Source organism: Parasteatoda tepidariorum, chromosome 5, assembly GCF_982258835.1.
Source record: "Parasteatoda tepidariorum strain Cologne lab strain chromosome 5, Ptep-v5.0, whole genome shotgun sequence".
NCBI classification, from domain to species: domain Eukaryota; kingdom Metazoa; phylum Arthropoda; class Arachnida; order Araneae; family Theridiidae; genus Parasteatoda; species Parasteatoda tepidariorum.
This window is the reverse complement of record NC_141759.1, coordinates 71,477,953-71,492,871: the sequence shown is the minus strand read 5'-3', so window position 1 is coordinate 71,492,871 and position 14,919 is coordinate 71,477,953. Positions and strand designations below refer to the sequence as shown.

The 14,919-nt window shown below is 32.4% G+C and overlaps 1 protein-coding gene across 1 annotated transcript; it reads left to right on the top strand.

Annotated features, from left to right (window-relative positions):
* Positions 1–7,902: 7,902 nt before the first annotated feature.
* LOC147809499 (uncharacterized) lies at positions 7,903–12,660 on the top strand. The gene is given in 1 exon segment (XM_087162849.1): positions 7,903–12,660. A coding segment is annotated over 1 exon segment (4,308 nt). The 5' UTR covers positions 7,903–8,352.
* The last annotated feature ends 2,259 nt before the right edge of the window (positions 12,661–14,919 follow it).

Sequence of the window (14,919 nt, the reverse complement as noted above, 5' to 3'; positions counted from 1 at the left end):
AAGTTAATGGAATCCAGTTTTCCAGACATTTTCTTAGTAACGTTACTGCATTAAACTTAGTAAAAATAGAAACTTTACTAAGTTTAGAACAGTAATGTTACTAGAAAAGTTTATGATATCCAAGTTTCTTAAAGATTTCTGTATCTTTACTGCATTAAACTTAGTAATAATACTAACTTTTCTAACTTCAATACAGTAACGTTATTAAAAAAGTTTATGGAATCTCAGTTTCCAAGAGATTTTCTAGTAATAGTACAGTTTTTTTACAGTATAGTTCATATCAATCTTTATTAGCTATTTTAACTAAATTCAGCACTTTTAAACTTTTTACAGTTTTGAAATATGCAAAATTCAAGTATTCTTTTTTTCAAATGTTTTATTTAAACATGAATACGCTGTTTGCTTTTATTTTAACTTAAGCTAACAACATTCTGAAACTGTAAACACATGTGAATTTCTTTTAAGATAAAATTATGAGTCACTCCCACCAACTTTAATGCAACAACTCCCACCAAACTTCAAAGACTATTCAACTTTTGCAGACGTTGTTTCTCACCACACGAGAAATTCTACAATAGCTCCACTGAAATAGAAGTTTTATTGTGATTTTTTTGTTTGTTTGTTTGTTTTTTTCTGTCTACAAGAAATTACTTTCTACGCAGCTTTGTTAATTATGGAAACGCACGCCATTTCGACGAAATGGTTGCTCATCCAGAGAAAAGCATGTTGTGTACCATCCGACTTAGCACGAGGTCGGTTGAGAAAAAAAAACAAATAAAGTTATATTTCTTTAATACAAGGTACTTGCATTTAAAAATAATTGCACTCCTATGTAAACCAGGGACAGTGCAACGAGTATCATTGTACTTGTATAAAAAAAAATAAAGTGATTGTAGTTGAATAATGGTTTTTACTACTTCTTTAGAACTTACACAATGGAATGCCTGCAAGTGACGTAGTGTGAGTATCTCGATCCTGATTGGTTGTTGAAGCGAGACATTTGTTTACGTTAGGAATTGTTCTTTCGAGTGATCAATTCTTTCACCATATATTTACACAAAGACGGGTTCGAAGCCATGTAGAACATAAACAAACTAATTATACATTGAAGTTGCCAAGTACATAAAATAAAAATATATCACGATTACAATAAAATGAACAAACATATGATAAATCGATAAATCTAAGTTAAGTAAGAAAAGTAGACGAGGAAAAAATTATATTTCAACAAATTCAATGTGCGATACGGTGCTGTATTTTATTAACTTAAGATTCTAACTTATGTGCCGAAACTTAGCTTAACTCTAGCACCCTATTTTGCAGGTAAACAATCAGCTGGCACTGACGTCATAGGTCACATGTGTGGATATCGTTGATCTTTTTTTTTGAAATGCAAGTACTACTTAATTGCTTCCTAAACTACACTTCATTTGTCTTGGATAAATTTTTGATAAATTACCAAATAATGAATTTCACCCTATGATTAGTGGTATTGTTTCACCAGCCCTCTTTCATTTTTAAAATTTTGATTAAACAGGTCACGGGGAAAATTTGCAGCTCCAAATTTAGTTCCAAAAATGATATAAAACAGTTGAATTTTGAAGAAAAAAATATTGTAACCGTACCTGGAAAACGATACTTTCAGCTTCTTATAAACCTGTTAAGAAGCCTTACATTTTTAATCAAACATGAAAGAATTTGAACAAAAGAATTTGAATTTTTCGTTAAAAACTTATTCAGTATAAATTTTTACTTGACAAAAAAAATTCTAATCGAATTTCGAGAAACTATTCTTTAAATAACAGAATAATATTTGCTGCATATAAATGGCATGTAAATTTGGATATTTCGTTAGAAGTTACATATCTTTATTCATTGTTAATAATTTTTCTGCCAATATCTCATGTTTCTCTGCTATCACAAACATAATATAAAGTTAATGGGGAAATACCAGTCGAACTGTTTTTTATTGGTATTACATGTTCACGGAAAAAAAATTGTAAAATTACCGGGCTGTATAGTAATGACACTTTTGGAAAAAGATATATATATATATATATATATATATATATATATATATATATATATATATATATATATATATATATATATATATATATATATATATATATATATACACCGAAGAGCCATTACATTATGACCACCCTCCATCTATAACAATGGGCTCGCCCAGGAAAAATGTTTTAATGGGGCACATTAGGACCCATAATCCTCATAGAACAATCCCTGACTTCTGTAAGCTGCTTGAACATGGTTGCTGACCAGGTTCACCCATTCATGGCAACAATTTTTCCTGTTGGGGATGGTGTTTACCAACAGGATAATGCACCATGTCATAAGGGTCGAATCGTCATGGATTGGTTCGAGGAACATTCCAGTGACTTTCAAGTCATGTCTTGGCCCCCAAATTCACCTGACCTTAATCCAATAGAGCATTTGTGGTCCTACTTGGAAAACCAAATTCGTGCTGCCACGCTACCCCCTCACAATGTGAGGGAATCGCAGGACCAGTTGGTGAGCGCTTGGTACCAGATACCTCAGACTACCTATCAGCACCTTGTGGAATCAATGCCATGGCGGGTGCTAGCAGTTTTGAGGGCTAAAGGTGGTCCTACATGTTATTAACAGGATGGTCATAATATAATGGCTCTTCTGTATACATACTTCTGGTTAATACAAGCAAAATATTCGGTGTTTAAACCATTCATTTGGTAATTTCTCTTTACATATAGCAACGATTTACCGGAAAGTCAGGTTTTCAAAATTATAGTTCTTATTACTACACGTTTAGTAAAAAATACAAAACTGAAAAGCAATTTTAACCGAATAAATAATTTCTATGCCATGCTTTAAGATATCATGATAAAATTATCAAATTTTACCATTTTTACCAAATTTTATCACGGACTATAAAACTAAAACTATATTTTATTGTTAATTTTATCAAAACGCTTCGGCAAAAATTACCGAGCTTTATGTTGTTCTCATAGATCTAGAAACACGGTAAATGTTACCATTTTCTGGTAGTTTTGACCATACTTTTTTTTAGAGTGTGATTGAAAAATAAGTCATGAACTTTACTTCTTGTCATAAAATCACATTTTTCTGCTGAGGTTCAAAGAAGTTATTAATATTATTGAACTCGCTTTATAATGAGAATGAACGGACTGTGGCAGTTTGCTCCTTAATTCGGGGTGCTCGTAAGACCAGAGTCTATCAAAAATGAAAACTTTACTTGAAAAAAAATGGTGTAGTTCATATTTGTCTTATATTAAATGCAGGTAAAAATCTGTTAGTTCAAAATATAGGGAGGTGGTGGAAAACCGGAAAATTTAATTCCCACAGTTTAGGTCACCCAAGTCAGAATTTTTTAATCTTTTCCATTGATCGACCAACATAATCTTGATGGTAATCGTCAATAATTCATTCATGAACCATTATATTTTCGATGGTAACCAACATAAGTAACCATCACTCCAAGGTAGGAATTTGGACTGATTCCTGATGGTCCAAAATAGGAATAGCAACTTGTTTTCATGATTTGTTCACGGTGAACCATCAGAAATTTCCATCATAATTTTCTTAGAAATCAAATGTTGGAGTGATCATGAACCACCATCACGCTAATGTAGGAATTTGGACTGATTTTTGATGGTCCAACGTAAAAAAAATTGTTTTGATGGTATATTCCTGAGAACCAACAAGAATTCCCATTAAACTATCATGGAAATGTATAGTTGAAACCATCATGGACCATCAATATTTATCTCGGATTGTTGGCCCATGAGAATCAAACTTCTCTTGATGGTTAACCATCGTAGTATTAAAGTAGCATTTTCCATCATGGAATGATGGAAGTTTGATGGCATATCAAAACCATGAACGCATAGTGACAAATGTTTGATGATGGTGACCATCATGAATCACACTAAAACCAACATAAACCATCAAAATATTTTGATGGGACCATTAAGAATTTTGACTTGGGTAGGGCGTTTGAAAGTAATAATCTCATAATGTTAATTTCCCTTCACGCATATGTCGCTATATGTCTTGCGCAAATGAAGAGAATAAAAACATTTTTCACACAATTATAAAATTCGTCTCTGTCAAGATAACTCTGTTTAAAAAATATATATATTAAGTATTTATTATTATTTTAATACTTATTATATTCATTATTCATTTAATACTAGTAGAAAAAAAATTTCAAATTTATGGTATACAAATTTTTACATCATTTTAAAAAATGTAATTTTAAAGGAAGAAATATAAACTTTCAACGAGATCGGTCAAATAGTTTCTGAGTTGCTCAATTTTAAAAAAGTACATATTTAAAATTTAATTTCTTGAAAATTATCTATAATTTTAAATGGGTTTTAATAGTAAAACCAAAGATGAAATAAGAAATTTATTTCTTTACAATTTTGGTGATGGTTTTTATTAATTATACTTATCATTAAATTATTAATTATAATATAAAAAAAAGATCTTAGATTAAGAAAAAATGCTTAAATTAAGCAAAACATAAATTAAAAAATAGCAATAAAACGCCTCGACCTAATGGAATTTTTGCAACAAAAATTTACATAAAAAGTCCACAAGTGTGAAATTGAGTTCATTGATCATAGAGAACACTTTCACCAAGGCTAACGCCCGAGCATCACACCTTGAACCTTTGGATTAGACCTTGAAAACTTTTAGTGAAAGTGAGTGAAAGCTTTGACCTGTAAGAGGCCAAATCTCTCTATAGACCTCAAAAACCACCGTTCGACAGTTCATTCCCATTGTATGACCCCTAAAACCCTCGTTGGGGGACACGGTGACTTCTTCTGGGTTTAAACGATGTCCTCACTAGAGCATATCAACTTCATTCCGACCTCTTGACATACATATATCGTTTTTGTGGGCCAGTTATGGGGACAAAAGATAGAAATTACAACACTTTTCGTCCATAAATGAGAACGAAACTTTTTTTTTCTAGTTTACAAAATACAAGTGATAAATCTGAAAGGAAATAAAAAGGTAAACAATACTTTCTTCAATGGAACAAAAAGATTTTTTCTTTCTTTTTTTAATCTTTCACTGGCGAAAAGTTCATGTAAAATTTGTCACTTAAAGCAGCAAATTTATTATTTCTAAACGGTAATAAATTTTTATGATACAATTTTGGTGAGAAGTGCATGATATTTTTATTTACTTCTTTGTAAATTAGAGTCCATTTAAATGTGTTGTGCTTTAGAAAAATTATTATCAATATATGGTGCCAATTATGCTTTAAAAAAGATTCATCTTTTAAAGAAACACACCATCAAATACCTTTATGAACATTAAATTTTTTTAACTAATAACGACAAATGTGGTTTTAAAAAAAAGCTATATAACCTTCATAATAATGCGTAATAAATGTTTCTATTAATCTATATAAATAAAGCACACCGTTTAAAGTAAAGCAACAACAGTCCGTTGTTGGCCATGGAACTCATGGTGACTACGCGATTTCACAATTTCATAACCGACGATATGATTGTTAGCATTTTGAAACTTTTTTGTACAGTGCTTTTGTGCAAAAACATAGAATTTTCAAAACGATTCTAAATCTTGTACCTTAGATCAGTGGTGCGCAAACTAGGGGTCGCCAAATTTTTATGAAATGCATTATCCCTGCATGCTGCATACCATACAGCAGGGGTCCCCAACCTTTTTGTACCTAAGAGCAAATACCAGAATATCGGTCGAATGGCGGGCACCATTTATTTTTTCAAGATAAATTTATAGTTGATAGACATAGTAATAATACACACTACATATAGGGGAGAGTCGGGTAGCCCCGCCCAGTTAAGGAGTATTGCTTATATTTCTGTATAATATTGAGTAATAATCAATATTTTTGCATGTTTCTATTGTTTTATCATCTAATTAAATAATGCAAAAAGAATAAACCAAAAAAAGAATAGTTTAACTTCAAAAAATAGAAATTGAAAAATTTGACTACTGTATTCAACATATTTTCAAAACTATTGTTTACCATGTTACCAGCTGCATAAATACTTGAAACTTTGAAAATAATCTTTTTTTAATATAACAATTAATGTCCGATGGCCCATTGACTTGAAAAAATATTCTATACATATGAAATTGACAGTAGGCGGGGGTACCCGACACTCCCCTAATGCACAAAAATTTAATTTTAAAAATTAATTTACCATATGAATATAAATAGTATTAATATTCTTGTGTAAAATAAATTATTTCTAAATTGCTTTCAAAACATACGAAACATAAAAATTATTTATAAAATATATAAAATGCAGTTAATGTGATCTTAATTGCATTTCACTGGCCAGCTCTTCATAATTGGAAGAATATGAAGAAATTCCTGCTCGCAGGCAATCGTCAAAGTGTTCATCTGTAAGTCGGGATCTATATTTTGATTTTATGATATTCATTATGACAACAAGTGTTCAGCAAAAATTCATTATGACAACAAGTATTAAACAATGATTCAAACAAGTATGTGGAACCTAAAAACGACTTTATTTAATATGCTGCTGTGACAATCGAAACTCCCTGCCAACGCCATCTATGAACACTAAAGAGACTCAAATAGAGCAGTTCTAAGTTAGTTTAACTCCATCTCTCGAACCGAAAACATGTAGGTTTCGAATTCCTCCCACTTAAGTTTTGTTTTCTCCCTGATTGTATTAATGCTTTATTTTGTGTTGTTTTGCGACTTGTAACTTACAATTTTATGTCCTTTGTCCCATTAAAATTTCTTAATCACACCGTTGATTAGAATTCTTTGAGTCGCATAGCACCATACTGCTCCTTTTAAGAATGGAATTTATTTCTGTCAACTATATTACAGAATTTCTCATCTGATATAATAGTTTTGAGGATAATGTCATCCTGAAGATCCAAAACTTCTATCTCCCCTTCTTCTTGCCTTACTTGAAGAAATTCTGAAATGTATGTTGCTATTACGGTATGTTTATTTGGTTGGTAAAAGGATTCACAAAAAAGGTGATCAAAGGCTCGATTATATTAAATTGTTGAACGCGCTTTTTAAATTGATCTTGAAGCGTTGATAGCAAACGTAACATCCTTGCTTAGACCATCTCGATCACTGCAGGAAATAAATCCGTTTTGAGACTTGCATGCACTGAAGACAGTTACCAATTGAACTGTACGTGGTTCAATCGCGCACTTTTCGAAGGTCTTCAACACAACCCTATCAGGCATTTCATTAATCTGGAAATCATGCAAAAAATCCAGCTCTTCCACGTGAACTAACTTGGACCTGCCTTGATTTCTAACCATTATTATCTCGGGTGAGTCAATGATGTCGTTTCCGATGAGAACATCCGGGCCTTCAAATGTATCATCAGTTACTACATAAAACAGAACTTCCTTCAGCTTTACCCTGTCTATAGTCACATTAAGTATGATAATTCCTAGTGACTCCCTTACACCTCCAATACCTCGAATTCGTGTAACTATATTTTTATGAATATTTTTATTAAGCGTTTGTGCAAAACTATATTTTAACATAGATATATCAGCAGCGGTATCCATAAGAGCACTAGTATTTACTTCTTCTATGATAATATTCTTCGTTGTACTATTACTGGAACTGGGTAAAAACGAAACTGCATTGACTAATGGGAAAGACGCTCTCTTTGGACATTCCTTTGTACCATGTCCTTCTATTTTGCAGGCAGTACAAAACTTTGGACGTTTTGGCTTTACACAATCACGGGCAAAATGGCCGGTATCATAACAATTGTAGCAAACAGTTTGATTATTAGTTGTACTTCGACTTGGCTCTGTTTGTTTGCCCTTGGCGATATTTTCTTCTTTCAAGAACTTATTGTTACTATTGTAAAGTTTAAAAATATTAAAGAATTTATAAAAGCAGACGATTGTAAAGTCTAAAAATATTAAAGAAATAATGGGTTTGCAAAATCATAATTAAAATAAAGTAAACGCATAAAGAGATAAACTTAAAATAAAAGCAGACGATTAAATTAGAAGTCAATATTTAGAACGACAGAGTTGTTGATTCTTTTTAGATTAGTTTTATTGTGGAATTTGAGTTTCCTTATATCCCGTTACGGGTTTTCCAGTTGTTTATGATGTTTTCACTATCCCGTTACGGGTATTGCATATTTCTTAATGTTTGTGTTTGTTAATAAAAGTTTTTATTTAAAAGAAAAACTGAATAGTTCTTGATATAGCTTATGATACGTTACAGCTATATTTAATTGGTGGCAGCGGTGGGATCGATTTACCATTTGATTTAAAGGAATTGTGTTCCAAATATTATTCCTTATGGCTTTCTTGGGACGAGCAAAAAAGTGTGATTTGGTAGAATTATGTAAGGAATTGGGTGAAACTATTATTGAAAATGTTACAGTATGTGAGTTGATAAATCTAATAAAAAAATCTGAAAATTACGAAGTGAATCTAGTTAAAGAAATATTAGAAGCAATTAAAGAAAATCGTATCGAAAAAGAAGAAAAAGAAGAAAGAAAACGCCAAGAAGAAAGAAAACGCCAAGAAGAAAAAGAAGAAAGAAAACGCCTAGAAGAAGAGGAAGAAAAACTACGCCAAGAACGGCAAAAACAAGAAGAACGCCAATTTGAACTCGAGAAATTAAGGCTTAGTGCCCAATTAAGTGGCCCTTCAAGTCAAAATATTGGTACAACTCTGCGGAATAAGTTAGATATTCATAAGTTAATGCAGAATTTTGATCCTAAGGAAGATGAAATCAGTCTTTATTTAGTAATTTTTGAGCGTCAAGCAAAACGAGCAGAAATACCAAAAGAAGAGTGGGTTACTCATTTATTATCTTTTCTTTCACCTGACATAACAAAATTAACAGCAAGAGAATCTGAAGAACAAACGTACAACTATGATCATGTTAAGGAAATTTTAATGAAGAGGTTTAAGCTAAGTCCAGAAAAATTTAGGATCAAATTTATTCAGCACCAAAAGAAGTTCAATAATAGTTGGAAAGATTTCGTTTTTGAATTAAGGAACTATTTAAACGAATGGGTTCAAGGATTGGAAGTAAAAGATTTTGAAACCTTGCTGGATCTAATGGTTACTGATCAAACTAAACGAAGAGTTCCCAATGAAGTGCGTGATCATTTTATAGACACTTGGTCAAAAATAACTTCATCTACAAAGCTGGCAGAAATACTTGACGAGTACGAGAATGTACGTGGAAGTCGCAAACGAATTGACTTGCAGGTAAATTCTGAAAATCGGAGATTCAATTGACGAGAAGAAAATGCCACACGGAAAAATTCACAGGGAGCTACTTCAAAGAATAGCCGAAATGAAGAAAATAAAAGAAAATATGAGTACAAGCAAGCAATTTATGATCAATTTGATAGACGTACGCCTTTAAAATGTTACGAATGTGGATCTACTAATCACTTACGACCTCAGTGCCCGAAGCTTAAGTGCCAAAAGCCACCCGCTCAAGTTAATCGAATCGGAGCAGGACACGAAGAAGACAAATTACTAACTCCGTACACTCTTATGGCGAAAGTAAATGGAATTAGGATGCCAGTTCTTCGAGATTCAGGTGCAACTATTGATATCATATGCAGAAAATATGTGACTCCAGATATGTTTACTGGCGAAACTGTGTGGGTACAACAACCATTAGATGAAGGCCCAACTTGTTTACCATTAGCAAAAGTTTCGTTATCTGGTCAGTTTGGCAACATTGTAACCAAAGCGGCTGTGGTTAGAAGTGAGTTGGATAAAGGTCGATATCTCCTTGGGAATAGAACAGCGGCTAGATTGCCAAATCTGCAAATGACGCCAATGCAAATTTCAGAGTTAAACGCAGTTAGTACCAGATCGCAAGCTCGTTTAAAAGCAGAAAATGAAGAATATGAGCAACAAAATTCGAACGATACCGAAAACTCTTCCGAACAAGATAATAAAAATCAAGAAATTATTTTAGATGAAAAAGATGATGAGCCAGTTTTAGAAACGGATGCCGTCAGTTCAGAAATGGAAGAGATATTACCAACTCTAAATGCCAACTCTGATGAACTTTCTTTAATACAGGTAGATCACGATGAATTCGTTAAAGCTCAACAGGAAAGTGCCGAGTTAAAATCAGTTTTTAAAACTGTGGAAGAAGTTATTCAGAATCAAAACAGTAAGCATCGCTATCTGGTTGAAAGAAAACTTCTTTTTAAATGCCAAGAAGGACGATTAGGAGAAGAAAAAAAACTTTTAGTTATACCTGAGAAATTTAGAAGCCGAATTTTAAAGTTATGTCATGAAAGTACTTCCGGACACCTTGGTGTAACCAAATCCAAAGATAGATTGGCGCGATATTATTTTTGGCCAAAATGCTATAAAGAGATGGAAGAATTCGTACGAACCTGCGATAGTTGTCAAAAAGCGGGGAAACCAAATGATAAAAAAAAGGCTCCTTTAAAAATTGTACCGGTCATACAGGAAATATTCTCAAAACTAAACGTTGATGCAGTTGGTCCTCTTCCCACCACGCCAAGTGGAAAAAGATACTTGATTACAGCCATTTGTATGTCGTCAAAATATCCAGAAGCAATCCCAGTGAATGATATAGGATCTGTGTCGGTGACTGATGCCCTACTTAATATTTTTTGTAGAACTGGTTTCCCACGAGAAGTCCAATGTGATCAAGGAACTTCTTTTATGAGCATGCTAACAACTGAGTTTTTTGATCGATTTGGCATAAAGGTTCGGCATAGTTCCGTTCATCACCCACAGTCGAATCCCGTAGAAAGATTTCATAGAACTATCAAGCGGATCTTACGGGTACTTTGTTTGGAGTCTAGTTCTGACTGGGAGAAGTTTTTACCATTTGCCCTTTTGGCTTTGAGAACTATAACACATGAAAGTACAGGATTTTCGCCAGCAGAGTTAGTACACGGAAAAAATTTGCGTACTCCTGAAACTTTGTTGTATGAACAGTGGACCAAAAGAGAAATAGACGAATCTCCTGCGACGGAATACGTTTTTCACCTAATAAACCGTTTAAAAAGATGCCAAGAATTTGCAGTTAGCAAGATGGAAGATGCAGCGTTAAAAAGGAAATCGTATTACGATAAAAATAGTATTAGGAGAGAGTTTAGTGCCGGAGATTTGGTTCTTGTTTTGGCTACATCTAGAGCTAATAAATTGTCTGCTCAATGGATTGGGCCGGGGAAGATAGAAAGCAAAATGTCTGAAACTAATTATTTAGTGAATATTCCAGAAAAAAGAGAGAGTTCACAGATTTATCACGTAAATATGCTAAAACCATATTATAAACGGCCTGCAATAATTAATTTTCTATCATGTGCAGAAAACGATTCTTCATCTTTAGAACAAGATATTGACTTTCCACAAGTGTATATTTCACCAGATGAATTTGATGTATCTGAAATGATTAAAGACAGTCACCTAGATAATCGCCTTAACGGACATGAAATCAACCAATTGAGGAATATTTTAAGAAGATATTCGAAAAGTTTTTCAAATAACCCAGGAAAAACTAACTTAATTGAGCATGACATTCAACTTAGTACAAATAAGCCAATTATTTCCAAGCCTTACCGAACTTCACCCAGACAAACAGATATTTTAAAAACTGAAGTACAGAAAATGTTGGACTTAAAAATTATTGATTTAGGTGAGAGTGATTATACTTCTCCTATGATCCTAGTAGAAGCACCAAATAAGGATCCAAGGCCCTGCATTGATTACCGTCGTCTCAACGAAATAACGGTAGCACAATATTTCCCACTTCCGAACATAGAAGACCGAGTTGAAGAGGTAGCCAAGGCAAAATTTATCAGTCTTTTAGATTTCGCCAAGGGATATTGGCAAATTAAGCTTAGTCCAAACGCTCAAAGATTAGCTACTTTTGTTACCAGTTTCGGAACTTATAGGCCATTACGACTCCCATTTGGGTTGAAGAATGCCCCTTATTTTTTTAGCAAATTAATGGCACGACTACTAAAGGGTTTAGAAGAATTTGCAGTGCCATACCTTGATGATATAGCAATTTTCTCAGATACCTGGGATCTTCATTTAGAACATCTTAATTGTGTATTGCAGCGTATCAAAGAAGCAGAACTCACAATGAAACCTTCAAAATGCCGTTTTGCGCAAGATCATGTTCTTTATCTAGGACATATTGTCGGACAAGGCTATAGAAAACCCTCTGATATAAAAACACGAGCAGTTGCCAAATTTCCTGTACCTAAGACCAAAACTGAGATCAGAGCATTTTTGGGACTAGCGGGCTATTACAGTCGATATATACCAATGTTCTCTGTTCTGGTTGCACCATTAACAGACTCTTTAAAAGGCAAAACAAAAAAGGGAGAAATTACCTGGACGATCGAATGCGAAGAAGCCTTTAAGAAACTAAAACAAAAATTAACGAGCCAACCTATACTCTTCTCTCCCAACTATGAAAAGGAATTTATCTTGCAAACAGATGCTTCGGAAATTGGTATGGGTGTGGTATTAACACAACTAGATAATGAAGGCCATGAACACCCCATAATATATCTGAGTAAAAAGTTTAATGAGTCCGAAAAAAATATTGTACTACGGAAAAAGAATGCGCCAGTATAATTTTTGCCATCAAAAAATTACGACACTATTTAGATGGGCAAAAGTTTACTATTCAGACTGATCATCGCCCGCTAACCTGGCTTAAAACAAATGCTAGTTCAAATGCCAGACTTATGCGTTGGGCTTTAGCATTACAACCGTTTAATTTTAAAATTGTGCATAGAGCTGATACTAAGAACAAGAATGCAGATTGTCTCAGTAGAGTATCTTTAAGTTCTTGATTTGAATTAGACAAAAGTTAATTGAGGGGGAGGAATATGTAAATAATGTTTGTTTTTCTTATTGATATTGATACAGATTAGTCTTATTTCCTTATTCATATGTATGATTTATTTATTTTAAAAAACTAACTCGTAAAGAAAGTAGTTGCTATTAAAGTTTGAATTAAAGCTCTAATTAAGGTGAAAATATAAAATAAAAATGCATTGATGTTTTTGAAATTGAACCAGTTAAATTTAATTTAAGAAAGTGTTTAAAAATGATTATATTGAAAATGAAACATAGGTGTTAAGCGAATTTGTTTGTAGAGAAAAGTGCTAGTGTTCTTAAATATGTTATTTTTTTATGCATATAAATATTAACAAGATTGAGTAGAATCTAATTATGTGAAGCTTAAAAATCTTAAGTATATTGTTTGGATTAAAAAAAATAAATAGTTATACCAAGATAAAAAAAAAATAAGCACTTTGAAAAAAAATCTGGTTAGCTTCAGTTTTTAGATATTGTTGTATATATGTAAATAGTTATGTTAATTTGTATTTATTTTGTGTGAAGTTAAATTATAATATTTATTTACATTCTAATTTTATTTCGAATATTTTACTTTGATATCAAAATTGAGTTACAAGTGAATTGTCTATTAATGTTTACTGCAAGAGTCTAAAAATAATTTAGAAATTTTAAGTTTTAAAGTTAATTATTGTACATCACTTCTAATGTAAAAATTGTATCTTGCATTTAATTTGACAATTAGAAAATTTAAATTTAAAAGTGAAATGTTTTGATTATAACATAATGCATTGGTTTCAACCTAAAGTTTTAGAGGACACAAAAAAGTTCATAATAAACTTTTCCCCTGTTTTCTATGGAAAAGTTCTTCCAAGGGGAGAGGAGTTGTAAAGTTTAAAAATATTAAAGAATTTATAAAAGCAGACGATTGTAAAGTCTAAAAATATTAAAGAAATAATGGGTTTGCAAAATCATAATTAAAATAAAGTAAACGCATAAAGAGATAAACTTAAAATAAAAGCAGACGATTAAATTAGAAGTCAATATTTAGAACGACAGAGTTGTTGATTCTTTTTAGATTAGTTTTATTGTGGAATTTGAGTTTCCTTATATCCCGTTACGGGTTTTCCAGTTGTTTATGATGTTTTCACTATCCCGTTACGGGTATTGCATATTTCTTAATGTTTGTGTTTGTTAATAAAAGTTTTTATTTAAAAGAAAAACTGAATAGTTCTTAATATAGCTTATGATACGTTACACTATATTTATTATTATACTGAATATGATTCTTAAAAACATCTTTGAGTTCAATAAATTCATCTACCTTTTCAGCTAATGTATAGGGTGAAATTATATGGGTCCACTGATCCAAGTAACGTTCTCGTATATCTGGCGGCACCCGAGCTTTCATTCGATCTGTGATGATCAGGTCTTTTAAACTCTCAAAACTACTTATTTTAAGTCCTGCAGTCCACCCATTAAAATATGTTTCAAGCTCGTGGTAATATTCTTTCCATGACTTTCCATCAGTATTCTCATGAGAATAAAAAAATTGTCTAAATTTTTCAGGACTTAGTCTGTAGCACTTAAGCAAAAGAGATTTAACATAGTCATAATTTTCTGACTGTTCTTCTGGTTCTCTCATTATCATTTGGACAATTTCACTTGGTAACTGGTTAATTAAACATGCCATCCACAATGTACTTGGCATTTGTACTCTTTTCATTACTCTCTCGAAATGTACTAAATAAAGGCTGATATCCTCATTACTCGTAGAAAACTTTCTCAGTTGTGACTGCCAATCAACTTTTGGCGACGATGTTATTACTTCAGTTTCGACTACTTCTGAAGTTTTAGCAGCAATATCTAACTTTTTGAGTTCCAATTCATGTTCCCGATCGGCTTTTTCTTTTTCCAATGCATGTTGGTGATCGGCTTTTTCTTTTTCCAATGCATGTTGGCGATCGACTTTTTCTTTTTCCAATGCATGTTGCTTTTTCTTTCTCTTCTTGACGAAGGCGCTCGGCTTTT